At 49.9% G+C, this 25,424-nt stretch overlaps 12 protein-coding genes across 12 annotated transcripts; 6 read left to right on the top strand and 6 right to left on the bottom strand.

The window, feature by feature from the left end:
* Positions 1 to 12: 12 nt before the first annotated feature.
* On the top strand, positions 13 to 2,325 carry SAICODRAFT_63842 (Bromodomain-containing protein; the record flags this gene model as incomplete). Its single annotated transcript, XM_019170022.1, has 2 exons — positions 13 to 89; positions 1,047 to 2,325. The coding sequence occupies 2 exons, from the start codon at positions 13 to 15 to the stop codon at positions 2,107 to 2,109; spliced, it is 1,140 nt and encodes a 379-aa protein (XP_019027016.1). The 3' UTR covers positions 2,110 to 2,325.
* Positions 2,326 to 2,408: 83 nt separating this feature from the next.
* On the top strand, positions 2,409 to 4,698 carry SAICODRAFT_28876 (uncharacterized protein). The gene is made up of 3 exons (XM_019167260.1): positions 2,409 to 2,953; positions 3,006 to 3,234; positions 3,293 to 4,698. Exons 1-3 carry the CDS (start codon positions 2,747 to 2,749, stop codon positions 4,666 to 4,668), a joined length of 1,812 nt encoding a protein of 603 aa, XP_019027015.1. The 5' UTR covers positions 2,409 to 2,746; the 3' UTR covers positions 4,669 to 4,698.
* A 418-nt stretch (positions 4,699 to 5,116) lies between these two features.
* On the bottom strand, positions 5,117 to 6,301 carry SAICODRAFT_23242 (TRAP-like protein; the record flags this gene model as incomplete). Its single annotated transcript, XM_019166684.1, has 4 exons — positions 5,117 to 5,167; positions 5,227 to 5,331; positions 5,388 to 5,597; positions 5,648 to 6,301. The coding sequence occupies 4 exons, from the start codon at positions 6,299 to 6,301 to the stop codon at positions 5,117 to 5,119; spliced, it is 1,020 nt and encodes a 339-aa protein (XP_019027014.1).
* A 2,753-nt stretch (positions 6,302 to 9,054) lies between these two features.
* On the top strand, positions 9,055 to 9,401 carry SAICODRAFT_28871 (uncharacterized protein). The gene is made up of 2 exons (XM_019167259.1): positions 9,055 to 9,115; positions 9,201 to 9,401. The coding sequence occupies exons 1-2, from the start codon at positions 9,098 to 9,100 to the stop codon at positions 9,360 to 9,362; spliced, it is 180 nt and encodes a 59-aa protein (XP_019027013.1). The 5' UTR covers positions 9,055 to 9,097; the 3' UTR covers positions 9,363 to 9,401.
* Positions 9,402 to 10,325: 924 nt separating this feature from the next.
* On the bottom strand, positions 10,326 to 11,007 carry SAICODRAFT_226827 (uncharacterized protein; the record flags this gene model as incomplete). Its single annotated transcript, XM_019166622.1, has 1 exon — positions 10,326 to 11,007. The coding sequence occupies exon 1, from the start codon at positions 10,944 to 10,946 to the stop codon at positions 10,326 to 10,328; it is 621 nt and encodes a 206-aa protein (XP_019027012.1). The 5' UTR covers positions 10,947 to 11,007.
* A 1,211-nt stretch (positions 11,008 to 12,218) lies between these two features.
* On the top strand, positions 12,219 to 13,143 carry SAICODRAFT_28866 (uncharacterized protein; the record flags this gene model as incomplete). The annotated part of the gene is made up of 1 exon (XM_019167258.1): positions 12,219 to 13,143. A coding segment is annotated over exon 1 (438 nt), but the record flags the coding sequence as incomplete, so codon positions are not given.
* Positions 13,144 to 13,573: 430 nt separating this feature from the next.
* On the top strand, positions 13,574 to 14,460 carry SAICODRAFT_153377 (cupin 2, conserved barrel domain protein). The gene is made up of 3 exons (XM_019165562.1): positions 13,574 to 14,154; positions 14,204 to 14,236; positions 14,285 to 14,460. The coding sequence occupies exons 1-3, from the start codon at positions 13,757 to 13,759 to the stop codon at positions 14,367 to 14,369; spliced, it is 516 nt and encodes a 171-aa protein (XP_019027010.1). The 5' UTR covers positions 13,574 to 13,756; the 3' UTR covers positions 14,370 to 14,460.
* A 90-nt stretch (positions 14,461 to 14,550) lies between these two features.
* SAICODRAFT_23239 (family 3 O-methyltransferase) lies at positions 14,551 to 16,263 on the bottom strand (the record flags this gene model as incomplete). The annotated part of the gene is made up of 1 exon (XM_019166683.1): positions 14,551 to 16,263. One exon carries the CDS (start codon positions 16,261 to 16,263, stop codon positions 14,551 to 14,553), a length of 1,713 nt encoding a protein of 570 aa, XP_019027009.1.
* A 237-nt stretch (positions 16,264 to 16,500) lies between these two features.
* Positions 16,501 to 17,502, bottom strand: SAICODRAFT_28861 (HMG-box). The gene is made up of 2 exons (XM_019167257.1): positions 17,358 to 17,502; positions 16,501 to 17,256 (listed from the first exon to the last, which is right to left on the bottom strand). Exons 1-2 carry the CDS (start codon positions 17,448 to 17,450, stop codon positions 16,597 to 16,599), a joined length of 753 nt encoding a protein of 250 aa, XP_019027008.1. The 5' UTR covers positions 17,451 to 17,502; the 3' UTR covers positions 16,501 to 16,596.
* Positions 17,503 to 17,581: 79 nt separating this feature from the next.
* SAICODRAFT_75890 (nucleoporin-domain-containing protein) lies at positions 17,582 to 21,769 on the bottom strand. The gene is made up of 4 exons (XM_019171000.1): positions 21,628 to 21,769; positions 21,468 to 21,572; positions 21,312 to 21,408; positions 17,582 to 21,254 (listed from the first exon to the last, which is right to left on the bottom strand). Exons 2-4 carry the CDS (start codon positions 21,526 to 21,528, stop codon positions 17,756 to 17,758), a joined length of 3,657 nt encoding a protein of 1,218 aa, XP_019027007.1. The 5' UTR covers positions 21,529 to 21,572; positions 21,628 to 21,769; the 3' UTR covers positions 17,582 to 17,755.
* Positions 21,770 to 21,964: 195 nt separating this feature from the next.
* On the bottom strand, positions 21,965 to 23,788 carry SAICODRAFT_23236 (uncharacterized protein; the record flags this gene model as incomplete). The annotated part of the gene is made up of 3 exons (XM_019166682.1): positions 21,965 to 23,272; positions 23,330 to 23,392; positions 23,441 to 23,788. The coding sequence occupies 3 exons, from the start codon at positions 23,786 to 23,788 to the stop codon at positions 21,965 to 21,967; spliced, it is 1,719 nt and encodes a 572-aa protein (XP_019027006.1).
* An 808-nt stretch (positions 23,789 to 24,596) lies between these two features.
* SAICODRAFT_5106 (uncharacterized protein) lies at positions 24,597 to 25,202 on the top strand (the record flags this gene model as incomplete). Its single annotated transcript, XM_019169031.1, has 4 exons — positions 24,597 to 24,932; positions 24,980 to 25,031; positions 25,091 to 25,115; positions 25,169 to 25,202. The coding sequence occupies 4 exons, from the start codon at positions 24,597 to 24,599 to the stop codon at positions 25,200 to 25,202; spliced, it is 447 nt and encodes a 148-aa protein (XP_019027005.1).
* Between the last annotated feature and the right edge of the window lie 222 nt (positions 25,203 to 25,424).

Below are 25,424 nucleotides of genomic sequence, written 5' to 3'. Positions count from 1 at the left end.
ACACCGACGAGCATGGGTGATGACACGACCATTTCAGACGTAAACACCGGCGGCGAGGAGGAGGTAAAGAGCGCCAAACCTGTCGAAAAGTTCGTTAGCATGTTGCTGCGAGCATAGAAAGGGACGGCAGAAGACGCACCCGAAGAACAGAGGAGAGATCAAGGCGGATGCCGTTCGTACTATGGGAGAGCTGATGGATCTGTAGCTCCTGTAGTGAGCCCAACAGTTCGTAGCGAGCAGAGTGAGTATTACATACGTAGTAGAGAAACCGAGGAGTGACAACGCCAATACCAGGCAGGTCGCAGCAACAGTAGAGTGCTGGTCAATAGAGATAGAGGGGACGTACGGGGTCGCGGACTCCCAGATTGCCTGTAACTCTGTTAACAATCATTCCTACACGAAGCCAGTCATACGTACGTTTGCCTGCTCGTAATTCATCCTTCCAATATTTTGTGTTGGTACTCCAGTGTCCTCGACGGTGTGTGCACGTGGCGGTGCACGTACAACCCCATACGCGTCGACCGCCGAGAAACCTCGGCAACCAGTAAAGCGCATACAATCATGACCGATACGCCGTCAAAAGCATATCCAAATCCGCCGACACAGGCGCCGCTGGACCATCCGTACCATCAGCAACTGTTGTTGGTCGCGCGTCACTCGCCGTGTGTGTATGCCAGTTCGACGTGCAATTGTCTTGGTTGGAAACCTGAGGACCCTATTGAAGATGGGCGTGATATTTCGCAGTTTGAGGAGTGTGTGGAGTGTCGGCATAGTGTGCAGCAACATGCTGGTGGTGCGCTGGATGGAGTGAATGAACGACGGATCAAGGTCGCAGGGCGCTGTGATGAGTTGTTGGCAGATAAGGGCAAGCTGTGGGATTTCGATTATACGGATGCGGATATCGACAGTTTGAAGAAGCAGATGCTGCCTCTGAGTGACGAACATCAGCCAACGCTGCCGGATGCCGGGAACAAGCGCAAGTCCTTGGATTCTGACACAACAGGGAGCACAAAGAAACGAAAAACGGAAAACGAAGATGACGGCAGCATACCGAAGGAGAAACCAGCAATTGTGGAGGAAAGAAATGGCGATATCGAGTTTCATGTGGTTGCGAACGACAACTCGGCGCATTCCTTGATCATCTTGACTGGGTTGAAGAACATCTTCCAAAAGCAGCTGCCGAAAATGCCTAGGGAATATATCTCCAGATTGGTATACGACCGAAATCATTTGAGCATGGCGATTGTGAAGAGAGGAGGTGGTGTCGTGGGTGGCATTACGTTCCGTCCGTTCGAGAACCGGCAGTTCGCAGAAATTGTGTTTTGCGCCATTGCAAGTAACGAACAAGTGAAGGGATACGGATCACATCTAATGAACCATTTGAAGGATTATGTTAAGGGCACCTCCCGGATCAGATATTTCCTCACCTACGCAGACAACTACGCCATTGGTTACTTCAAGAAGCAAGGGTTCAGCAAGGAGATTACCCTCGACCAAAAGGCCTGGCTCGGCTACATCAAAGATTACGAAGGTGCAACCATCTTGCAGTGTTCGATGTTGCCGCGGGTGAAGTACTTGGAAGCAAGCAAAATCTTGGCCGAGCAAAAGGCCGCTATCAGAGCTAAGATCCAGGAGAAGAGTAAGGATCATATCGTTCACCAAGGACTGAAGTGGGAAGCAGGTGTGACGGAGATTGATCCCTTCCTGATACCGGGGATTAAAGCGAGTGGATGGTCGCCAGAGATGGATGAGCTTGCTCGCCGTTCGAAGAAGAGTCCTCACCATGCTTTCCTCGCAACCCTTCTTCAGGAGATGCAAGCTCATCCCTCCGCATGGCCTTTCACCGTCCCGGTATCAAGGGAAGATGTTCCAGATTACTATGAAGTGATCAAGGAGCCCATGGATTTGTCGACCATGGAGGACAAGCTGGATCACGACCAATATCCGACGCCAGAGGAGTTTGTGCGTGATGCAAAGTTGATCTTCAACAACTGCAGAAGCTACAATAACGAAACAACAACATACTACAAGCATGCAACCAAACTGCAAAAGTTCATGAACTCCAAGATCCAGGAAACGGCGCCGGAATGGGCGCATTTGTGCGAGTAAGTAGCACGCGTTATGGCAAGATGTGGTGAGCTGGGAGATTGTGGGGGCGGGAAAGGATGTCAGGCGCTCTTAATGAACGCAGCATGAGCGGGTGGGGTTGAGAGGCACGTGCACGTGCGGGATTGTTCCGGAGAGTCAACAGAGTTGCGACGAGCTGCCGCGCCCGGTACAAGAGGAAGCGACGTCGCGATTACAACTGGAAAACGGCGTTCAGGGAGTTCTACTTGTCAATTTCAATATACCGATTTCTAACAGTTGAGCTGAGCTGGGGCGCTCGAGTCAGTCATCCGCGCCGGTGTTCGCGCCATTCCCGTTCAGGCGTGCTAATCGATTGCACCGTACCGAGGCGCCGCCCGGCCATCGACCCTTAGCCATAGTAGCCAGACTGCAGGGTGAAGTCTAGAATAACACTCCCCCCACCCTTCACCTGCTTGCTTGGTGTCAAAGAGAAGAGAAGCGAGTCGTTCACTTACGTATCCCAGCCCTTTACCCAAAAGCCAACCCATTCTCATCATCGGGACCCAGCATACACCCCAAAAGTTTCCCTCCGGCACCCTTTGACTCTCTCGAAATAGCATTTACGGATCGGTCACCATCACCCGAACCTCGCCAACATCGGTGAACGCCTGTTTTCAGGATGTCTGGGCTTGGAAAGTTGAGTTCGAGAGGGTTGACGCTTGAGGGTTTGCATCCAGCGGCCGAGACGTCCAAGGCTGTTGATCCGAAATCTCCGCTGAACGTTGACAACTGCAAGGTCGTCCACCTCAAGCTAACCAAGGAGGCTTTGCAAGAGATTGTGAACAGTAATGGGAAAGGTCTTAATCTGACATTTGGCAGGAACAACGTTTGTCTTGAGCACTTGTGGGTGAAAGATCATGGACTAAATGCTGGCACAGGCACTTCACATCGGCAATACCACGCATACATTCTTCCCACTCGCCAGCAATGGCATGCAAGTCTATAAGCTTCCTCATCACGTTGAGAATACGGCAGAGTGCTACGGTAAAGTCGATCGGACTTTTCAAGTCCAGCGGAGAGGAACCGCCGTCTCCGAAGCTGCCAAAGCGGCCAACCTCAGCGCCCAGAGTTCAGGTCGTTCGATCAAGGTCCTTGATGAATCTATCCGTAAGTTTTGCCAGTCTTGTTGTGAGTTGAGTTTTGTTGACAAATACGATCCGTTCAGCCGACACCAAGAGAGGTGTAAAGGTCACCACCAAGAAGCCGATCCCTCTGCATTTGCAAAAGAACACGGCTCTGTCGGGCTCAGGAACAAAATCAATGCCCTCTTCACCTGCTTTCCCTGCACCAAAGGCCGTCCCTAAACCTCAAACTCCGAACTTCATGCAACTGGACAAGTCAGCACCAAAGCGAGCCGCCGCGTCTCCTCAGTTCGCTTCTGGTCTCCCGGATCTCCGCTTAAGAGTCGCACACATGCTGGCTCTGAATGGTAAAATGAAGAAAGGTCCCCTTCTGCAGAAATTTCGTGGTTCGGGATCAGGAATCCCCGAAATCACCAGGATCTTGGACCAGATCGCTACGCATTCAGATGTGTCTGGCAGCCCGGAGTACGCGTTGAAGGATGAAATTTGGAAGGAGATTGATGTATGGGCTTATGGTTCGTGGACCGACGAAGACCGTGAAGCAGTGGCGAAGAAGGCGGCTGACGTCTTCGACAAATTGGGTTTGAAATCAGAGCACCCAGCTAGGTTGAGATTGAACAAGGGCAACAAAGTCGAACAGAAGATCGTTATGCCGGCCTCTCCGGCCAACAGTGATGTTAGTGTAGCGGCTCCCAGTCCTCAGCCGCCCAAAAGCAGGCCTGGCGGTGGCATCTTTGTGGGCAAAGACTCTACCAAGGCAGTCACGAAGCACAAGAGGACTGCTAGTGTATCTTCTGACAAGGCTGCGAAACCTGAAAGCCCGCTTGCCACTAGGGCGAATGCTTCCACGCCATCTGGGAGGAAGCGCAAGCCTGAGCACGATGACGAAGAGTCTCGTACGAAGAAGGTTGCTAAAGACTCGGCACAGGAGAAGAGGGCACCCATTGAGAGAAACAGGGACTACATGCAACTTCCCAACATCCCTAAACATCGCAGCAATGCTTCCAGGACTATGACGGAGGAGCAGGTTAGGACGCCCATCTCGCCTGCTACAGCCCCGAAGAAGCCTTCGCCACTGGGAACGGCGGACCCTATCAGCGCTTCGGACCTACGTAAGCTCAAGGCTGGAGATGAGCGTGATGATGTGGCTATCAATGAACGTCCGTCGAAGCGTCCCGCCTCTGTTGCCAGTTCGTCTGCATGGACGAGAAGTGTGGACGAGTTGATGGAGCTCTCGCGCAGGTTTGTCGAGGAGCAGCCTAAATACGAAAAGATGCGCATCAAAGTGAACGGAATGAAGCCAGGTACTCCTGAGTGGACAAAGTTGCGTGCAGAGGCTAAGGCGCTGGGTCGCCAACTTGAGGAGTGGAAGCGAGCGATGTGGGATTATGCAAATGCTACACAGAACAGTACGCCTGCTGGCTCTTCCGAGGTGACAGGCTTGGGTATCACCGTATGAGCTGGAACAAAAATATCTTAAATCGGCGGGTTACGATTTACGGACGGCATCGGCATTTTGTTTTTAAAAGGATTCTTGGCATTCTGGGTACGGCGTTTTAATCATCTAATTGTTCTTTGGATCTTGACTCCGCGTGGAGCTGGCATCGTATGTGTGCAGGCTTCGCTTTTTGTTTACATTTTGCATCTTTAGGCATAGCCGTCATTTTGAGTCTTTCGCATCCGCAGCCGGTACCGTTCAAATATATATCATTTTGGAAGTGGTGTTCTTAGTGTCGGAATTGTTGCCCTTTACTTACGATTGCAATTGTGGAGGTGGACGATATGCTCATATTCCAACATTACGTGGACGTGTCCTCCGATCTCCTCGTCGTTAACCCAATCGTTGCATCCAATGGCCATCCAAAAAGGGGGGTATCACCAGCCCGCAACCTGATATCGCACTGGTCCTATTCCATCTGCTCTTTGATCCACGCAGCAACGGCTTTGGGCTTGCGCGTCTTGTGACATGTGAAAGTCAGCAACGGGGGGAAATAGAGGTCGGGGTGAGAAGACGAACCTGGAGATAGATCGTACCAGGGCCTGTGAAGCGACAAACGATACCCTCGCCGGTTTTCAGGGATGTGAAGAAGCCGCCGGCCGTTTCGGTCTTGAGCTTCATGGTCTATGGTTCGCGTTAGCGCATTCACTCTGGCGTTTCCGGGTGTAGGGTCCGCGTACTGAAGTCCAGGCGCAAAGATGCCCGTTGTCGATGATAAAGTCCTCGCCTGGCTGTAAGTCGATACGGTGAATGGCGCCGATAGCCTTAACAAAGCAAACGCCGCGTCCCGATATCTTGATGATGGCTAGGCCTGTGCCGGATAACACTCCGTTACTAAGTCCTGCGAATTTGGTCTCCTTTTTTATTTCTAGCGTGGAAGCGATGTATTGCTTGGCTCACGTTAGCAAATTGTTAATTAGTTTTCCAACAGTATGCTTACCTCGGCGTCTCCGATCAAGTAACCATCAGAACCATTCACCTCTAGAGCGATGACGTCCGAATAAATCGCGGGAGCAAGCAGGATATATCCAGGACCGTTCTTGGCATGGAATGTCGACGAGAAAACTTCACCTGACTTGAACATATTGCCAAACTTTGTCTTGCTCTCGATGGCGATGCTGTGCGACATCCCGACCATGCACCCAGAATGGGCATTGAGAGATGCGCCGGCTTGAAGTTGGACCTTCAAAAGAGTGTTCGTAGACCTATACAATAATTCCCAGCTCATTATATTCCCATATCTGCCCGCCACTTGGGTAGGCACTCCTGATTGAGTTACGTTCAAACCAATCTTTTCGTTCGAGCTGCCATAAGATTGATTGTGACCAGGCACCATATTCTGACCAAGATAGGTGGGCGGGGAGCCTGGCCCAGCACGCATACCCATCGGCGGGGACATGTCGCCGCTAGGATTGTATCCAACCTCAGGGTATCCTCCCGGGTAAGCTGGATCAGAGATTCCGCGATGCATGCGAGGCTTGTCGTCGGCGGGATATTGACCTTGAGGGAAGCTGGGCGAGCGTTGCAACCATTCCTGACCAGGGGAGCCAGAATGGACCTGGCCGTACGGCATCTCTTGATTTTGGTAGGACATCGGTTAGGAATGAGCACGATACTCCTTGTCGCCTATGCTGACTTCGCCTTCCGCCGCGGATGTGCGGTGCACCTTGTATACCTATCTAAGGCGTGCTGGCATATCGACAAGACGTCCTCCGGCCCTAAGGTGCACATGCTCTTGATCGTTCACGTTGCCATATGGCAGCATATGGCGGGCGACATTAGAAGCGGTCCGCGGTGACTGGTAGCCGTGGTGCATATAGGCTAGGTTCCATACCAAACAGTATTACTTAAGCTTTTCAAAGAAGATGAACAGAATAAGTAGCACAGCGATTAACCGGTCACAAGGCCTAGATACTGAGGATGCTTTTGGCGTGGTGCCCTCGGACCTAGCCCAGGTGCCCCTACGCGCGGCCGAACCTTAACCTTGTCTGAAGTGACCTACGGGCCCGGGGTAGCTCTGCGAATCCTGCCGTTGATAAGTTGGAAAGGTGCTCGAACTGCGTAGATCTTGTCACCGATGGTAAGAACTTCGGCAGCTATCTCAAAGAGTCCCACGTCAACTGCGCTAGGTTCTGTACTGAATCACAACAACCTACAGTAGGCCTAGCGGATCCGGAGTTGCATGCTGCAGCAGCTGACCCTAAAAAATTCTACTTTCAAAACGAATTGTCAACCAGATTGTGCCCAGAATATCTCACTAACTCGAATACTCTATTCGTGAGACTGGATAATTTTATTCGTGTTTTATAATCGTGTTTGGTAGAATTTGGGGGTCTCGTAGGGACCGCTCGATTTCTGACCTTCCCCATCGAACAGACGCATCCAGCTCGATCCTGTGATTAACGCCCCTACGAAGTTCCCGCTCGTGTAATTTTACTCGTGTAAATACCACGAGCAGGCTCGTGTAATTCGCTTCTGTAATCGTAGACTGGATTACACGAGGGCAGATTACACGAGGGCAGATTACACGAGCGGACTACACGAGCGCCGACCAGCTCTAGAAAATATAAATAGACTTTATATATCTTGCCATCGATACAATATCATCACTCATCGAATATCGCTGCTTGCTGTGAGTGTTTATCCGCCAATGCCGCCCTCGCCGCGTTCCTTTCTGCTGTGAATCTATATAACCGCTGTCATGGTTTACAACATGGATTGTTAACCAGACTGATCTGCGTAATCCATTGTGAACCTTGCCTAATCCATGATTTTGATGTCGATTAGGTTCAATCCTTGACAACTCGCGTCATAGGGAACATTTGACTCTCAGCGCGGAAAATCCATCTGCTACTGAGGGTATTCCATGTCAGAAGACATTGACGCGTACATTGCATCGCATACGTTGTTGTAGTTCAGGCATTTACTAAGCATTAACAATATTCGAAGCTCACCCGATCATAATGGTGGGTTAACCCGAACTCACTTAGGTGCGCGCGTACTCGACCCTACGTACGTGCGACTCAAGGATTGCAAATCCCGTTTGATTCATAGTTTTTGATCATAAATTAACCCATGATCGTACTCTGGAGAACGGGACCCAAAGCACAATCTCAGTCAGCATCATACATGATTTTCGGGCATGATCCATGAGAATCAAGAATACAATTGCTATAATCCACAATCTGATTCTGGATAATTTGTTGTGAGATTGGGCTTAACCCAGAAACCATTTTGTAGGGCTGCTTGCTCCCCGGGAAAATCAAGGAAGCTGCCAAAAGTGACCGGGGAAAGAGCAAAAGATAATCAGGTAAACGAATTTGCGTTAGAGTCTCCAAATATCTACAGTTGCGGTAGTTTAGATCCTGTAAGGTAGAAGTCAGGTCAGCCTCAACCATAACTAGTTTTGACATGCCTCTGTAGCTGAGGGAAACCATGCAGGGACTTATGGAAAATATTCGGAAAATCTTAAAGCGTGTGTGATCGGCTTCCTGCAGCTGGGTTATATGTCCACTTTCACACAACCACAACATACTCACACATGTTAAACCACATGGTCATGGATTATAGGGAATACTTTCGTGAATTATGCGGGATTTCGTAATCCATGATTCTCGCGATCGTAGCGGCAGAAGGAAATTATGAGGACATCTTGATGCATACATGGCGTATACATGAGCTGCAGATGACATCACGTTAGGGTTAATGATCTTTATGCATCGCAGGGGCCCGGGTGCTCACTGGGGTAGCCCAAGCATTTGTGTTTAGCAAGCGTCAGACTTCTCAGAGAACATAACCCCCATCCCCTACGAGCTCCCCGAATTCGACTGTCACGAATACCTAATTCGCGATTGCACAAATAGGGAATAACATAGTCCACTTCCAGCAAAGGCACTCGAATAAGTCATTCAACTATACGAAAATCAGGAATAAAGTGGGAAAGTATTCAAGTAGAGTGGAATTCCAATTCACGGTACACGAATACCTTATTTGACGGGTTTGGATCGTGAGGTTGGCTAGATTTCATGGGTCTTCGAGCGTCTTCGAGGGTCGAGGGTTGAGGGTCTTTGGTGGATTGACGAGGATCAATGGTCTTTGGTGGCGGTTCTTCGGCCTGCGCCTCTTAAGAGTGACATGTGAGCACTGCTGATGCGCTGGCAAATTTCACCAAGTCCTCAGCACCAACCAGGAACCCACCACCATCAACATCTCAATCTCCCTGGGTGTCTCACTACTGACTGAAGAAATCATTGAATCCTACACCTCCCTGGTCCTCTCCCATATGTTCTCCTGATGCTATGGCTTATATTGTCTCAACCCAGACTGGGCACATGATCGCTATTGCCGAAAGGTTGACATGATGGTTGTTTAATCTCAACACTCTTGCTTGATGTCTCCTCTCATTCGGGTGAGTCCCGCACTTTGTTGATAGCAACAGTAAAACGACTACTCATCAGTTTTCACTAACCCGCCCTGACCCAATGGCAATGCAGGTTTGTGGTAGGAGACAGCCCGGAAAGAAGACCTTGCGCACTTCAGGAGCATCAAATCGATACATGTCCAATCACAGTTTCCAAGATGATCCGGAGTTTGACGTTGACGATGATGATGAAGACGATGTACTTGTTTCGACTGAGTGGACAAAGGAGAGATGAGAGGAAACGTCATGGTATGCATATGTGCGTTGACAGTGGGAATTGGGGCAAGGTTGGGCTTCTGAAAATTTCAGGTCTTATTTAAGTTTCAATAATCTCAATGGGCCTAGATTGTTGACCTGGGATAGATGGGACCAATGAACGTCACGTCTGTGCAGTGTGCGGTCATGAGGCAGAATACTATAACAGTCTAGTGTTGGAAAATCGTATAAAAAATTCTACTTTCAAGACGAATTGTCATCAGATTGTGCCTAGAATATCCCACTAACTCGAACAACTCTATTTGTAATACTGGATAATTTTATTCATGTTTTATAATCGTGTTTGGTAGAATTTGGGGGTCTTGTAGAGTTCGTTGAACTTTGCGCAGCATACCTGAGAAAGTTGCCGATATACGTAGTAGCACGTATTTAATGCTTGAAGGGTTGGAGGCTAGCGCTTGCTATACATGAGGAAAAAACCTGCATCAAGAACAGGTATGATTGAGGTTTCCTCGTGTAAGATTGGACATGTGCTAACATTTTGAGTTACAGAGTCATTTATTCACAGCTATCATAGCTTTTAGAAGACTCAAATAAATCTTTCTTACCCAGTAATCTTGCCCTTATGGCCCGATATTACTGTCAATGTCTCCCCACACTCTTCTGCATTTTTCGAAGAATTTTCTGGGATTAAGCTCGATCTCATTGTGGATTATCCAGAATTAGATCATGGATTATCATGGATTATGCCAAATAAAGTTATGGATTATGCTAACTGAAATACTGGTTTGGGTCCTGTTACCTAGAATGCGATCAGGGTTTTTCCACAATAAAAAATCATGAACTAAACCGGGATATAGTAATCCATGCTATCTGCGAACACAGGGAGAAGCACCTGATTCGCCCAGGTTGAATCTGCGGCATAAGAGATTTTCTGCCTTGGTCAGACTCATCCCAAAGATTTTGTGCAGAATTTCAGGCTCTAAATTGTGAATTCCGTACATAGACCAGCTAATGGTAAATATGTAGGTTGCGTATGTGCAAGTACCATCATGAACTTCAGAGAACCCAAAGACAGCGCATGAAGGGGCGCACAAGAGTTGCCTAGCTCGATGAACTTGTCGGATGAACTGGAGCTCTGGCGCGCAGTTTTGAAGATTGATTTTCTCACTACCGAACTCTTCTTCTTCTTCATCACTTTCAAGGATACAGTTGAGTTCACTGCTGAACATGCCGCAGTGGCCAGCGTAGAAAAGGCAGGGCCATTGCAGGACTCGTCAACATTGGTGTCAAGCTCTTCATCATCCAAGAGAGCAGCTGTCTCATTGATGACCCTTTCAACAACGCGAACATCCTCTTCTTCAAATTCTTCCTCAGCACACTCCACCTCTGCATCAACAGACTGGGCAACAACGGCGCAAATCTGCGTAACATGAGCACTCTCCTGAACAATAACTTGCTCTTTGACCAGGAGCTGGGGTTCAAGGTCATCGAGGCGGTTGCGCTTAATGAGCTTGTAGCCAAGAACAGCTTTGGTCGGGGAAGAAACTCCGTTGATGGCAACAGAGAAGAGAGCAGTGAGGTTGTTCAAGATAGTGAACATTTTCAAAGGCTTTTAATGGTGTTGTTGAAAGTTTTGGTGAACCTGTGTTGTTAGACAAGTGTGTAGGGAAAAGATTCTCTGGAGACACTCAAAGACGGGATAAAATCTTCACTCTACACGAACGTGTTAGCTTCGATTTGCCACCGAACATGTAACTGTGCACTCGACCGTTTCCTGTGGACTCGTAGATTGTACAGTGCGGAGTTCTGACCGTAGGCATGCGCGCGGCCTTCTGCAAACTACTATTCCCGGGGTAAGAAGGACGTAGTAAGTACCTAGGTAGTAGAATTCATTAATGTATATAGTCAGATCTACTCAGACTCTTGCAGATGTGTTCTTACGCTCCTGCCGGTGCGCTCAAGGCTGCCATTTATGTGATGTCACCCAATGCGATACTGGAAACGTTGTGCACTTCTGCGCGACTGCGCAAAGGCATACCAGAAGTTGGCCTGTTCAAGGACTTAAAGTGGTTGACCCTTTACACTGTCCATAGGCTTTGACAGTTCTTTGGTAAGCATCAGCAGCCAAGCACTATGTTTATGCAGTTACTGCTGTGTGCAAAATTCTTGACGTAACTTTCCCATGTGCGCGCGAATCGCAAACTCCATATGACAAAAACCCCTAAAACAACATAGATAAAGGCCTCGGAGGTCAAGTAAGGGTTCGTACTGATCATACCTATTCTTAGTAATCACGTCGTGCCACCGGTTTTGGGCCACAAGGCCTCCCTCAGTCGCTTCGTGCTGAAAAGGTGTTTTCAGTTATAAGAAAGAAACGGACCCTGGAAGGCACTAGGGATGCAGCTCCGCGTCCCATGAGATAGAGGGAGCTTGGATGAACATGTTCTGCGTGTGGTTTCTTTGATTCTAACAGTTTTTGAGGTTTGTGGGTCCAGAGAATGTTTTCGATGGTTTCATGCATGTTCATGCAACATCATGCACCTATGCCGAAATCCTTCATAATGTCACAACTCTATGAGAAATGGTACTACACGCGTTTCGAGGACATCTATCGATTCCTAAGGGTCTGATCAACCGCCTTCTCCCCTGAAATTGCCCTCCCAAGCCTTGTCTATGAAGACGGGGGGGTTCATGAAGCTATCCCCGCACAGGTAGGCGGTAAAATGCGGGTCCTGATCAGGGCACACCCCTGTTTCTTCATACCACACCCCCGCGCGCGGATTCCGCGCCGCAGCCTGCCAAATTGAAGAGATCAGAGCAGAACATGACAAGATAATATTATTTACATTAGCAGTATGAAAGGTATAGCACTGTCACTGCTTACATCCATACTCTCCTCCCCTACAAGACTTACTTCGTCTCAGCCTGGGTTGATGCTGTTACTCACCTTGGTTACTCGGTGACATCTCAAGCTGAAGGTGCCCACAAATGTCTCAAAGGTCACATTCAGATCAACACGGGTAACCTCCTTACTGTCATCGATCGTTCTCGGTCCTTCATGGAGGAACAACACCAAGAGATCCTGGGCAAGGTTGCTAAGGAGAAGATAAGTGCTGCGTCTTCTTTAACAGCTCCTTTCTTTGCCGATGTCAAGTACAAGGTTTCTGCCTTTGCGCTGAGCATGATCGATCAACAATACATCCTTGCACGTCGGGGGTTGGCCACCGAGTTCAGGTTGCCCACATGTCGGGATTACATGAAGCGAGCTTTTGGTCTACCCTGCGCCCATGGCATCATCGAGGCATTGGAGGGAGATCGTGTTCTCCCTATTAACGATATACATGGGCACTGGCATCTTGTCCTCGACGAGAACTACATTGGGGGACCTGCAACTCCTGAAACCAACCAACAAGTTCGTGATGCTCAGGTCTTCAACGCTAGAGGACGCCCGAGGGGTTCTCAAAACCGCCGACCAGCCATACCACAAAGCTCAACTCAGCGAGATTCCAGTGCCTTTAAGATCGTTCAGGCCCCAGCAAGGCTCTGTGGTTTATGCAGGTGCCCCAGCCATGATCGGAGGGCATGTGAGCTTCGTGGAACCCAAACACCAAGCCAGACTCAGCATTCTATTGCTCCAGTGAATGGTGGGCCATCTCAACCTTGGTTTGTACCGTCATATGATCCCCGCCAACCTGCTCCGGTGCAATATCAGTTCTATGGCCCTCCCCCCGGGGCGCCGTGGGATTATTTTGATGGGTATGGGCACTGAGTCCGTGGGAGTGTTCTGGCTTTTTTTTGTACATACTGCTAATGTCAATAATATTATCTTGTCCTGTTCTGCTCTGATCTCTCCAATTTGGCAGGCTGCGGCGCGGAATCCGCGCGCGGAGGTGTGGTACGAAGAAACAGGGGTGTGCCCTGATCAGGACCCTAAAATGCGCGCCGTCAAGAATTTTGCACACAGCAGTATGCGTCTATATGTTCACACGCTTCATCGGGCAAGTCCAGCTCCCATAGAAGAGATAATTGACTTGAGGAAGCTCATAAAAGCCCCTAAAATAGTCAAATAATAATCAATTACTAATGATGATTGGTGCGAGTGTTCCTGATTATATATACATGCCCACTGGGCAGCCGTTGATCACAATGCTGAAAACACAGCGTTTCCCGTGTACTCCCCACAGGCGCGTGAGCATTAGCACGGCCGGCCTTGGCCCTCATCATGCAACACATGACCATCTCCCAGCGTTCCCATGACTCGGGATGCAGACAAGCGTCTTTGCGTCGTTAAATCTGCCCCAACCTCAGCATTGGCAGTCACCGCTGGACCTTGAAAGTGCCGGTAAAAGTCCAGACGTATAAGAGCCATACACCCCCATTCATAGACATCCCATAACATACACCTCCATTATGCCTGGAAAGAGCGGTCTTGAACCCAACACGCGTTTCGTCACTACCCATGACTCCTCCGGAAAGTCCACCTTCATGAAAGAGGGTACTGTCGACGTCGTCCCTGTCGGTGGCGGAGCAGCTTTGTTTGCCCTGATGTGGAGTACTGATACCGCCAAACCTGACATTGTGAATGATGAACGTGACGGTGGTGAAGCTTCGCCTCAGAAGAATGATGGTGTTCTATGCCGTGAGAACGGCAACACACTTCGTTACATCGACTTTCCTCCGCAATCCAAAGGACTCATGCACAGGACTGATACTCTCGATTATGGAATTGTTTTGAAAGGTGACATTGAGTTAGAGCTCGACAATGGCGAGAAGAAATCCATGAAGAGTGGTGATGTTGCTGTTCAGCGGTGTGTGTTATATACTTCCCCACGGGTTGTGCTAAAGCCCTATGCGTAGTGGAACGAACCATGCCTGGAACAACAATACTGGGCAAGTCTGCAAGTATAATACTGGTACTCCTATTAACTACTCTGGCAGCAACTGGACTAGGATGGCTTTTGTCATGATTGACGCCCAGCCCGTGCCTCACGATAACGACAAAGTCACTGCATTTGCACCCTAAATTGTGAGATTGGCCAATAGTTAAATCAAAGGATGCAGCTTGTGAATGTGATGTCTTTAGTTTTACTTTCCTTCCACTGCAGTAGCTGCAGTCAGTAGTCGGTCGGAATATCATATGCTATACCGGGTATATCTCCTTGCAACCTTCACCTTCGCATGATGTAACCGTCCTATGCAAAATTCTACAACAAACTCTGCCCACCCTCAACAACGTGATTGTGTCCAGTGGCGTACGCACTGGCATCGCTCGCCAAGTAAATGATAGGACCCATGAGATCCTCCACCTCAGCCAACCTTCCCATAGGAATCTGTCCAAGCCATGTCTGCACAAGCGGTTGCAAGTCTTTGCTCTTCTCAATTAAATCTGTACGGACGATGCCGGGCGAGAGGGCGTTCACGCGAATTCCACGAGGAGCCCATTCCACCGCAAGAGACTGGGTCAATTTGACCACCGCCGCCTTAGAGCAATTGTATGCGGCCTGCTTTTGGGGGTGGGGTACGAGAAGGGAAGCCATCGAAGCAATGTTGATAATGCTGCATGACTCGCCTGGGCGGGTCAGCATGTGCCTGGCTTCGGCTTGACAAGACAGGAAGACACCCTTGCAGTTAACGTTGAATGTCAAGTCCCATTCGCGCTCTGGAGTTTCTTCTGCCGGGGAGTTGAAGTTGATCCCGGCGTTGTTAACCGCAATGTCGAGCTTTCCGAAGGCGGTGACGGTGTCGTCGACCATCTTTTCGGTATCCGCCTTGGATGTAACGTCCGCCTGAACAGCGATAGCTCTCAAGCCCTTGACCTTGAGCTCCTTTGCAACTTCCTCAGCTTTGTCGAAGGCGAGGTCAACCACAGCGACCGCTGCACCGGCTTCGGCGAGCGCATGACAGTAAGCACGACCAAGCCCTTGTCCACCGCCAGTCACCAAAGCAACCTTACCAACCAATTTGAACTTCTGTAGGATTGAGTTTTGCTTGGCGCCACGCATGATCACGTCACCCTGACTGGGCCGCTTGTGAGTAATGATGGAGACACCGTCGCGGATAGGGAGAACAATGACGTCTACGCGAGGATCATCACGGACAGTCTTATTGAAAGTGATAAGTGCGTCGGTCATTTCCCGCACATCAGCCTTCTTCTCTTCGGGAACCTCAGCGAGCGCGGAATCAGTGTAAACACCACCCTTGAACAAGGTGTTGTCAACGACCAAAGCTCCTCCATATGCTAACAATCCGAGGTCCATAATCTTCTGAAAGTAGGCAAGGTAACCGGTCTTGTCCGCGTCCACGAAAATCAAGTCGAAGCACTCTCCCTTCTTGGCCAATTCTGAGAGGGTGTCTTGAGCGGGAGCAATGCAAACCTCAATCTTTTTATCCTGACCCGCCTTTTCGAAGAACGGTTTGGAGAAGGTCTTCATATATGGCTCAATGTCGCAAGTGTACACCTTTCCATCATCCGGTATCGATTCCGCGCATGCCAATGCCGTGGTACCGGTGAACATGCCGATTTCCAAGACACGCTTTGCACCGGTGAGCTTGCAAAGCGTAGCGATGAATTGCGCTTCAAAGGTACCAGCACAGAAGTTATTGGTGTATTTGAATTTGGTTTCGCCGTTCGCGTGTGCCGCATTCCAGTCGTTCCGGAGCGTTGCGTCGACCATCGTGTGCACGTTCCCAGAGGGAGTAGTGGTAGCGACTGTCATGTAATCGTCCAATCCTTGAGAAATCTCGAGGGCCTTCTTCACATAGCTCTCCTTCTCCTCGGGCGACTTTGCGGAGAGGGACTTTTGCAGCAAGTCCGCCATGATCTCCAGCGGAGTATCCGGAGCCCTCGTGATGGAAACATCGGTTCTCTCGCTCTTCGTATTAGTTAAGGCGTCCTTAAGGTTGTGCAGGGTATCCATAGTGAGTGTATGCTGGTTGTATGCTGTTCAATTGCTCCTGGGAGGGCGGCCGGCAGTCTCTTATACCCCTCATCTCCCCGGCCTCGTTGATTGAGGGGAATATGGTTTACATCATGACTGCACCCTAAGCTGCGCCTATCCCCCGATCGAAGACATCGATATCGATCGATGTCAATTGCAAACAGCATACATTCAGATTTAAACATTCTCCATTATTACAAAAACGAACGATGCTCAATGTTGCTATACCATCCTCCCCTTGTTTTTACCCAACGTGTATCCCGAATCGCAAGAATTATCCTAACTCATGATTACATTTCCCATCGCTTTTTCCTATTTCTCGGACTTCCTCCTCTTCCTGCGCTCCCTCTTCTCCTCCTTGGGGGTCTTAGCAGGAGCAGGGGTCTCCGTCTTCTTCGCGCTCTCGGCGGTCTTCTCCTCCTTGGAGGGAGTCTTGACATCAGACCTGCTCTTTCTCTTGCTCTTCTTCTCCTTGGGAGTGGCAGCGGCCTTGGCCGGGGTGGCAGGAGTAGCCTCAGGCTCAAGCGCAGCCTCGGCTTCAGGCTCAGGGGATGCTTCCTTCTCCGGGGCAGAGGCAGCCGCTGGAGACTCACCGCCCTCCTTCTTGGCCTTGTACTCCTCCATGTTGGAGGTGTACAGCTCCTTAGCCTTCTCAGCCAAGTCAACGTACTTCTTCTTCTGCGCGTCGGTCAACTTGCCCCATCTCTCAGCAACCTCCTTCATGATGTTCTGCTGAGTAGCCTGCTCGCCGAGCTTGTCCTTGACCTGCTGGCGAACCTCACCTTGGTAGATGAGGTAGGCAGACATGGGACGCTTAGGCTGATCGGGGTCCCTCTCACGCTTGCGCTTCTTGCCGTTGGCCTTGTCGTCGGACCCAGGGGCGGGAGGGAGAGGAAGAGCGAGAGTATATGACTCGCAGGCCTCGGCAGCCTTCCTCAAGGCATCAGCAGCGGCGCGGATAGCAGTGGCGAGCTATATATCGTGTCAGCAAATGCTACTCTGAATTTCAGATCGCGATCGCGTTGTCGCAAGAAAGTTGCGACGCGTCACGGAACGCGACATAGAGCGCATACCTCATTCTGCTTCTGCTGGAGAGCCTCCTTAGTGGCAGCATCAATGAGAGAAGCGACACCGTTCTCCTTGGTTTCTTGCTTGGTCTTGACCATTTTGTTGTTTTGTTGTTGTGCTTAGTGTTTGGCTTGACGTGATCTTAGGAAAAAGTTCAAGTTGCGCGCGGCGGTTCTTAGTTGACGCGCGCGAAATCAGCTGCTCTTAGTCATGGGGCACACTCAATTGAGGCAAATCATCTTTCAAACCTTTTTAACTGAAGAACCGGACCCGCGTCAAATAAGAAAACGGCAACATTACCAGTACTGTATCTCGCAATTGAAGACACTGACCGTGCACACGACAGCTTGCTACCGTATTAGCTAAATCTAATTGAACTTTGAGTATCGTCCTTTTTCATAAACTAAAACTTGCGCCTAATCTCGGCCTCTAACTCGCTCAAGCGCTGGCGAGTCTCCCGATCCTCCACCGTCTTGCCATACCCTGCCAGTGCGGCGAGCACTTTCTCGTACGCAAATCTAGTTCCTAACTTGGACGCCTCGTTCACCCAGTGCTCGCAAATGACCAATATGTCCCTGACCAAAATGAGCAACGCTGCCTTGCCCTGCCAAGGGTACTCCTTTCGATCGTACATTTCGTCCAAGATCGAAAACAGCTGCTCTGGCGGGACACGCGCAGACAGGAAAGCCTTTGGCACCCAGCCCGATGGTGCAACATCCTTCTGCTTCTCCAAAGAGTACTTTTCCACCATCGGAACAAGGTGCTCAGGCTCGAATATGCTCTCTGATGGGGAGAAGCGAAGACCAAGACGACGGATGACCTCAGAGACAGCTTCCCATGGCTGGATTGTGCCTTTGACCACTGATCTCTCGTGCTCCTTTTGGATGATCTTCTCCCAGCATGCGGTAATCTCGTGTGATACGCGGTAATCCGCGGCCTGGAAGATCGCAAGGCAGACCTCACCGTAGCCAAGGGGATCAGCATAATTATTGAACAACTCATTCAATGGCCTCAGTTTGCCATCCAAATGGTCGATCATCCGTGCCTTAACCTGAGACTCCGGTCGTTCGTCATCCTTGATGGTGCCGACCAGCTCTGCCTGAATTTGCGCAACATCCAGCTCTTCCTGAACGGTCTGTGCAATCTCGGCCATAGCCTGCCTCTCATGGATCGGAACCTGCATATTGGAATGGAAACGAGCGCGAGACAAGTATTCGATGCGACGCTCCAGGGGGATCTTGAAATCTCCTGAAGCCAGGGCTGATAAAACCTTTGTCGCTTGAAGCCACGACTCCCTACGTACGTAATACTGCCAAAGCATATCAGCGAGCTCGGGAGACGCTTTGCTGTTGCGCTCCAGATATGCCTCAATGTACGCGGTTTGCAAGTCGAGAAGTCGGTCACCAAGACCCTTAGACAGATACCAGTCGTAGAGCGCGCTGTGGAGCAGCTCGTCGTTGGCATTGTAAGTGACCTCGTACGCCATTCTCACCGTTGCCTCATCCCGTACTCTGCTGTCGACATCCTCGAGAAGATTGAAGACGATGGAATAACAGCTCATGCGCTTACTGTAGAAGGGAGCACGGGTATCAATCTCCGCCTTACCATCTGCAAGGTAGCCGAAAGCTAGCTGGTTGGGATCGCACGCCTTCGCAACATCCAATGCTAGTTCAATTGCGCCAGCATGGAAGTTCAGTGTTTGGAACTCATCCACAGCCTCCTTCAAGGTATCCACCGACAATGAACCCGCCGTTTTCGTGAAAAGCCTCAAACTCTCGCGAAGCAATTCATATCTGTCTTCCGAACCCTCAACCTGCTGCTTCGCACGACGCAACTGCTCGATGGCCTTGTACATCAATACGTCGTCGGCTGAGCAGAAACTGCCACACTTCTTCCTCAAAGTCTCGCTGACAGCATCGACGGAGAGGCCTGCACCGATCTGTTGGTTCACAATCTGCGTGACAAGCTCTTTCACAACTTCCTTGCCCTGAACAGTGATGAAGAGTAATTCATGACTCAAACCCAAGCACTGCTGTCGAAGTTCTTCGCTCAAGTTCATCACAATGGGATGCAGTTGATTTGACTTGTCAAAGAGCACCAAAAGGAAGGAGATGCCCTCGATAACTTGCGTAAGAAGCTTGGTGAGAGAATTCATCGCGCGATGTTCCGCCTGCAAGGCCAACTCCTCCGGTCGGTTCAACCCGATACCCATCATCTTGTCCGAACCAGCAAGTCCGTCGATGGAATTGCGGTTCTCCTCCAAGAATTGAGCCAAGATAATCAAGTCACGCTGAATGCGCTGCAGCACTGACGATGGAATGCCTTGCGCGTATGTGAGCATGCCTGGTTGGCCATGTTGACTGACAACAACTTGCCTCATGAATCCCCTCTTCCATACAGGCACCAGAAGCCTCGCCATATACTTGGCCAGACCAAAGTAGCGACCGGAAAGAGCCACATTATCAAGGGAGTACTGTCCGTTGGCGTCGGGTTGTGCAACAGGACGTCCTCCAAATTCGATGAAGCACTTACGGGCTGTTTCCACAACATCCGTAACTCCTTGCCTAGAGCGTGCACCAGGGCTGTTGTAAATACTGTTGCGGAACGCACTCGGATCATCTGATGTTCCGCCATAGCCGCACGCAACTGCCAGACTGTTCGCGCAACCCTCTTCTCGGGTCATATTCTCGAAGTACTTTCTCACTTCACCCTCAAGTCCTAGAGCCGAAGCCGACCCATGCTTGATGACGTTCCCGAGGATTTCCGCCGCCTTCATCTTCCGCAGCAAGTAAACACCCATGTTCGTAAGAACGGCAATTTCTGGAAATGGCATGGAGAACTGTGTTGCAAGATCATTTGCCGCTGACGACGCATTGTTAATCAAGGCAACGTCATGCACTGCGCCCTCGAGCGGTACCCACGTAGCATTCTCGGTGAACTGTACGGCACCATATTGCTGGCTCATCGCGATCTTGCCGGTATTAGGGGTCGAAGCAAACATTTTATCTTTCCCAACGAACGCGAGGAAAAGGTTAGATGGGAAGAGATGCGCTTGAGTGGTTGGCGAGAGCAGAGCTGTAGTAGTCTGGTTTGGACCGGTACCGGTGATTTGAGTTGGAGGGTATCGTACATGTCTCACCTGCATGGAGTTGGGAGGCAGACTTGAACTGGCCAGATTGTTGCCGCTAGTAGCGGCCAAGTATAATCTGCATCCTGTGGAAAGAACAGCCACGAGGTGAAGGATTCTGCTTTGCTCAGTCCCCACAGGCCAGATCGAAACCACCTGAACTGCTTCTTTGGACGGATCCGCGCTGAGATAGGATGCGGGAACGCCTAGCATTTTTGCCCCCTTGGACAGATCAACACTCGTGTGATTGATCATGAGGTTTACACCGTCCGGTACCAGATGATAGGCCCTGATGGTAGCCTTCGATCCGAGCGTGTAAATCAAGGACCTTGAGTCGTCCACGACAATCTGTACGATTGTTTCTGGGTCACCTTTTGCCCCCCATATTCCCCTAACGGAGAACATTGATAACACGCTACTTGCCGAACCCTTCGTGCGACAAACAGCTTGCGTAGATTGCCAGAACCACTTTTCTCTGTGGTCATATGACAACTCGTAGAGCTCTCCATCTAAGCCAGCCAAGAAAATTCTTCCATCGTTGGTTCCCTCGACACACACGATGTTTGATCCGGATATGTTCTGAACATTCATCTGGGTCCCGTACAGTGTAATTTCACCTTTCTGAGCAGCCGATACACCCATAAGAGAAATCTGACTGGCTGTCACGATGACAAGAAGGTGCGAAATGCCAGCGACAAATAGCCCTGGTTTCGGCTTGACGAGTTTCACGTAGGTGATGGCATGAACCTGATCTTCAAACGATTGGAAATCCTCTCTATACATTTTGTTAGCGTAAAGGGCCACCTGGGTGTGGAATGTATCCGACACTGACCCGTTCATATAGTTCCAAAGGTAAAGTTTGTTGTCGACAGTCATCCAAGCTCGTTGAATCTCCGGAAACAAACCCATATGTGTCTGGATTTTCGTAGCTTTTGGATTTAGTAAGCATTCATGGCAAGGCAGTGGTAAGTCATGAGGAATAGCATACCATTATACTGCTCAAACATTATGTCTGGGATGTTCACGACGCGGGTTGTTGTAATAGGCATCCATGCTTGATCTGTGGTGATTATATACCCGTTCGAACCGCCCTCTTCGATGAATTGTTAGCATTCAAGCCCAATACGTGAGCGAACGGATGGACAAACGTGTGAGGATGTCGGAAAGCTCTGGGTACTCTCCGTCATGCTTGAGAGCCCAATCAAGGCCGCCCTTCCCTTGCTCAAGCTGCGGAAGGACAGGGGTCAGATGTTCTGCCGCCTTGATCTGTCCTCTGGACGGTACCCTCTTCAGGGCCATTGCGCCTTGGGTATGATTGTGAATTGATTGATTGTTTTCGTCGTACGCGCGACTGCGACTGTTACTGTTACTGTTCCGTATCGAACTGCAGCTGACGCACGGAACAGGCCCACGCAGTTCCAAGGGGAGATACGTTCACGCTCAACTCAAATCAATTATTGGAATCGAAAAGTGTATTCTCTATCCTTAATACCGAACTTTCTGGCCCTTGGAATTCCCTTCGCTGACATACCGATTTTCGACCGTTATTCCCTTGCTCCTCGCCCACTCCACAACATCGTCGGATACTTTGTCACATCCCGTCATAATAAGCTTCTGCAACCCCCCGAGATGATTCTGTAACAATCGTGCAATGCCAATACCAGTCAGATTTGTACAGTCCGTAACATCCAACTCTTGTAGAGAAACCATGCCAGTGACAGCCTCCTCGAGTGTCTTGTCATTCACCCAATGACTGCCAGAGACGCTAAGGACAGTGAGCTTCGGACATTGTGTTCGTACTGTATCTAGCCATCGATCTGAGGTAAGTGGCAGATTCCTTGCACACAGTTTAACCAGAGCACCTTGCCGCCATAAAATTTGGACTAGGTTATCCTCCGTCACCCTCGACGAAGAGATATCCAGATACTCAAGGTTGCACTCGCCCATGCTGAAAGCATTGTCTATCGCCGTAACAAAGGGGATGCTGAGGCTGGTAACTTGCGGAGGAAGCACCGGCCACACTTGGCCACCCCCGGTCAAGAAGACATTCCTCAGAGATGAAAAGCCAGAAATGTCGATTGGTGAGACAGTGTTATTGTGAGGTCGCCGCCAGCCAATAATTGATAACTGCTCCAGATTTGGGAATGCATCCTTCATGCTGTCCACAGAAAGAAAGCTGGGACATGAATGTGGGGCGTTAGTTGAATTAGGGTCAACCTCAAAGGCAATCTTTAGTCGCCAGAGTTTGTCGGCTCTTCCTGTCCACTTAGTAAATTCATAATCGTTCACTGTCCCACACTCCAGTTCTTCCAAACTTGGGACTAGGTCAGCAATCCGAGCAACATTCTGCGCTGTCATTGAGCATGACAATATAAGCTGCCGTAAATGCCGCAAATGCCGTAGTTGTCCAGTGGCAAAGTTGCCAATCGCTATTGGTCCATTCAAGACACATAGTTTTTGTAACCTGCCGTTTTTTGCTGCAAGTAGTTGAAGTATAGTCCTGTCACTGGCTGCCAAGGAAGGTATCGCAAATTCTTGTATACCACCAGCTGCCCGAGAAATGTAGAATCGCAGTGATCGAGCCTTCACAAGTTTCCGCCCTCTTGTGAAGTCCAACTTCTCGTATAGTGAAGGGTGTGATGCAATTATGTTCCATGTCTTTGACACTCGTAATAAGCGCACGATATCAGATGTTGAAAGATACCGCATCACTTCCAGAAGGATCTCTGGAGGCAGAACGGCAACAGCATCAACACCCATTGATGCTATTTCTGCTTCTTTAATAGGACTGACCTGATAAATGCCAACTTTAAGCAACACTTCAGATTGGAATTTGGAAGATGCACTTACCTGGTCCTTTGTCAAAGTCCCTTTCATGTCGGCCAAGGTTACCTCCATCATATTCATCAGAGCCTGCATAGATTTAGGTCATGATCCGGGAAGTGACATGATGGGTGAAACCTTCTGCATCGGGTCTGTCTTAGGCACTTTTGCCAATCCAGCCTCATAAACCTTCAATGCAACCTTGTCTCTATCCATAAGTCGCAAGACTTTTCCTGCTCTGAGATAACCCTTGGCATTTCTGGTCTCCAGCTGAATCATACGATTTGCATCACCAAGTGCTGCCTCGTATTTGCCAAGCTGCTCACAGGTTGCTGCGCGATTGTCGAGGAGACCTAAATGTGGATGTTTACCAGCTTCAGCAAAGTATGCAATTGCTTCATTAAACTTAGCATAGGCTTTGGAGAAGTCCTTGGCTTTGAATGCACTGAGAGCATCCACCTTCAGCTGATCGAGCCGGCTCGCCATCGTAGCGTTCCCGGATGATGGAGGTGTGTTGTTTGTGTGCGGGTCGTCGTTCCCCGCGGCCGATTCAAACGTGCGCAAGTTCAGGCCTGCAACTTCACGCATCTACGTTACACGCCCAATATGCCAATTCCGGCATATTTTCAAGATCCTCGCTTCGGACCGATTCGATGCCCGCACGACCTCTGGCGCCTCGGGATTGAGGTGCTTCATGCATGCAGTACCGACAATGGGCCCATTGCAACATGAGGAAGGCGGCGGGTTCAGGCCGAGATCAGGTGGCCAACCTTTCCAGCGATCGGCTGTTTTATTTTATAAGTGCCCACCGGCCCCTCAGACCGCGATGCAATAGCACTAAGCATGAGAAGGTTCAGCTTTAGCAGTCTTAAGCGGTCCAGAACGCACAACGAAGAGGTTCCGGCTCCGGTCGTGGAGGAGCCTCCTACCACGCCGACGTCGAGCCGCCCGCGAAGGCTCAGTAGCTGTGTCGGAGCCCTCGCGCTTCATGGAACGGTGTTCGACCTTTCGGAGGCCTTAGTTGCATCGAAAAGGGTTGGTCACTTCTGGCCGCCCAGCGAAAAATGTTCCAAAGTCACGTATCTGGAGATGAGAAGCCACGTTCTGAGTGATAAACTTCTGGTCCTCATGCGCAATGTCTTGCGGTTCTATTATGTAAGTTACAGGGAGATCCTTGCTCCATTCTCCAGGGCTTGGCTCATATATGTACTCGATTTGACAGCACCGTTGCTCTCCAACCACTGAGCACGCTTCGGATATTGAAAGGCATGCTACGTGGTGCGTAGGAGCATGTATGGCCGCCATTTATGCTCGCATGCGCGTACTTCACTCTGTTCACCACGGAAATCCTGCGAAGTATAATGACAGGCCGTTGTTTGCCGCAGATGGGTTACTTCCCACGCCTTTGGCTGTTATGGTTCAGACACTGGGTTTTTTGCATCCTTCATTGCTCCCGCAAGACAAGTTTTTCCTGCCAGATATTGTGGGTGAGGACCCCCTCGATAACCAGTTGGCGCCTCCCGGATTTGACTACGAGATGTATGCGGACCATACTATTCCCAACCTGCGGCATATTGGGATTGATTTTTGCATGGTGGACAACTCGGCCGACAGTCTGGCTGGTTCCTACGTACGATGCTTCTTTTCGTTAATGACGAGTTGAGCTAACTGCAGCAGTGGTTAACTCTGGAAGCAATGAAAGACGAAGACGGTCCGAACTATATCCTGCGTGAGTAAGTGATATTGGATTATTCCCAACGTATACGTTCTTGCTGACTGCATATGTAGACGAGTACCACACGTACTGTACCAGGTAGGTTTTATTGTCAGTAGGGCTTTACAGCATATTCTAACGCTCGTCCATAGCATGCCGATGTTCTTGTCCGTGCATTGCTACTGAGCACTGATGCGAGGCCAGCGAACGGGGGTGGGGCGGATGCAATTGATACAGACACACAAGAGGGACAGCAAACGGACGCGCTGCTATTGGACTATAGTGTCATCGATTGTCGTTATGGTGTATTTGCGCAGTACTTAAAACCGAGCATTTCCGTGGCTTCATTTTGCGCACTGGCCGGAACAGAGATCTGAATGTGAACGCAACGGGGAACGCTGACGTACA

Source organism: Saitoella complicata (assembly GCF_001661265.1).
Source record: "Saitoella complicata NRRL Y-17804 unplaced genomic scaffold SAICOscaffold_2, whole genome shotgun sequence".
Taxonomy (NCBI): Eukaryota; Fungi; Ascomycota; class Saitoellomycetes; order Saitoellales; family Saitoellaceae; genus Saitoella; species Saitoella complicata.
This window is presented reverse-complemented; position numbering and strand designations above follow the sequence as displayed.

Bases quoted from the DNA above. Each gene is read 5' to 3' on its own strand.
- SAICODRAFT_75890 (XM_019171000.1), bottom strand. From the start codon at position 21,528: ATGCCTATTACAACAACCCGCGTCGTGAACATCCCAGACATAATGTTT. The intron at 21,409-21,467 runs GTATGCTATTCC...TAAATCCAAAAG, and splicing joins AATGTTTGAGCAGTATAATG to CTACGAAAATCCAGACACAT. The intron at 21,255-21,311 runs GTCAGTGTCGGA...CAAAATGTATAG, and splicing joins CTTTGGAACTATATGAACGG to AGAGGATTTCCAATCGTTTG.
- SAICODRAFT_28861 (XM_019167257.1), bottom strand. From the start codon at position 17,450: ATGGTCAAGACCAAGCAAGAAACCAAGGAGAACGGTGTCGCTTCTCTC. The intron at 17,257-17,357 runs GTATGCGCTCTA...CACGATATATAG, and splicing joins TCCAGCAGAAGCAGAATGAG to CTCGCCACTGCTATCCGCGC.
- SAICODRAFT_28876 (XM_019167260.1), top strand. From the start codon at position 2,747: ATGTCTGGGCTTGGAAAGTTGAGTTCGAGAGGGTTGACGCTTGAGGGT. The intron at 2,954-3,005 runs GTTTGTCTTGAG...ATGCTGGCACAG, and splicing joins TGACATTTGGCAGGAACAAC to GCACTTCACATCGGCAATAC. The intron at 3,235-3,292 runs GTAAGTTTTGCC...CGATCCGTTCAG, and splicing joins GGTCCTTGATGAATCTATCC to CCGACACCAAGAGAGGTGTA.
- SAICODRAFT_153377 (XM_019165562.1), top strand. From the start codon at position 13,757: ATGCCTGGAAAGAGCGGTCTTGAACCCAACACGCGTTTCGTCACTACC. The intron at 14,155-14,203 runs GTGTGTGTTATA...CCCTATGCGTAG, and splicing joins GGTGATGTTGCTGTTCAGCG to TGGAACGAACCATGCCTGGA. The intron at 14,237-14,284 runs GCAAGTCTGCAA...CTACTCTGGCAG, and splicing joins GCCTGGAACAACAATACTGG to CAACTGGACTAGGATGGCTT.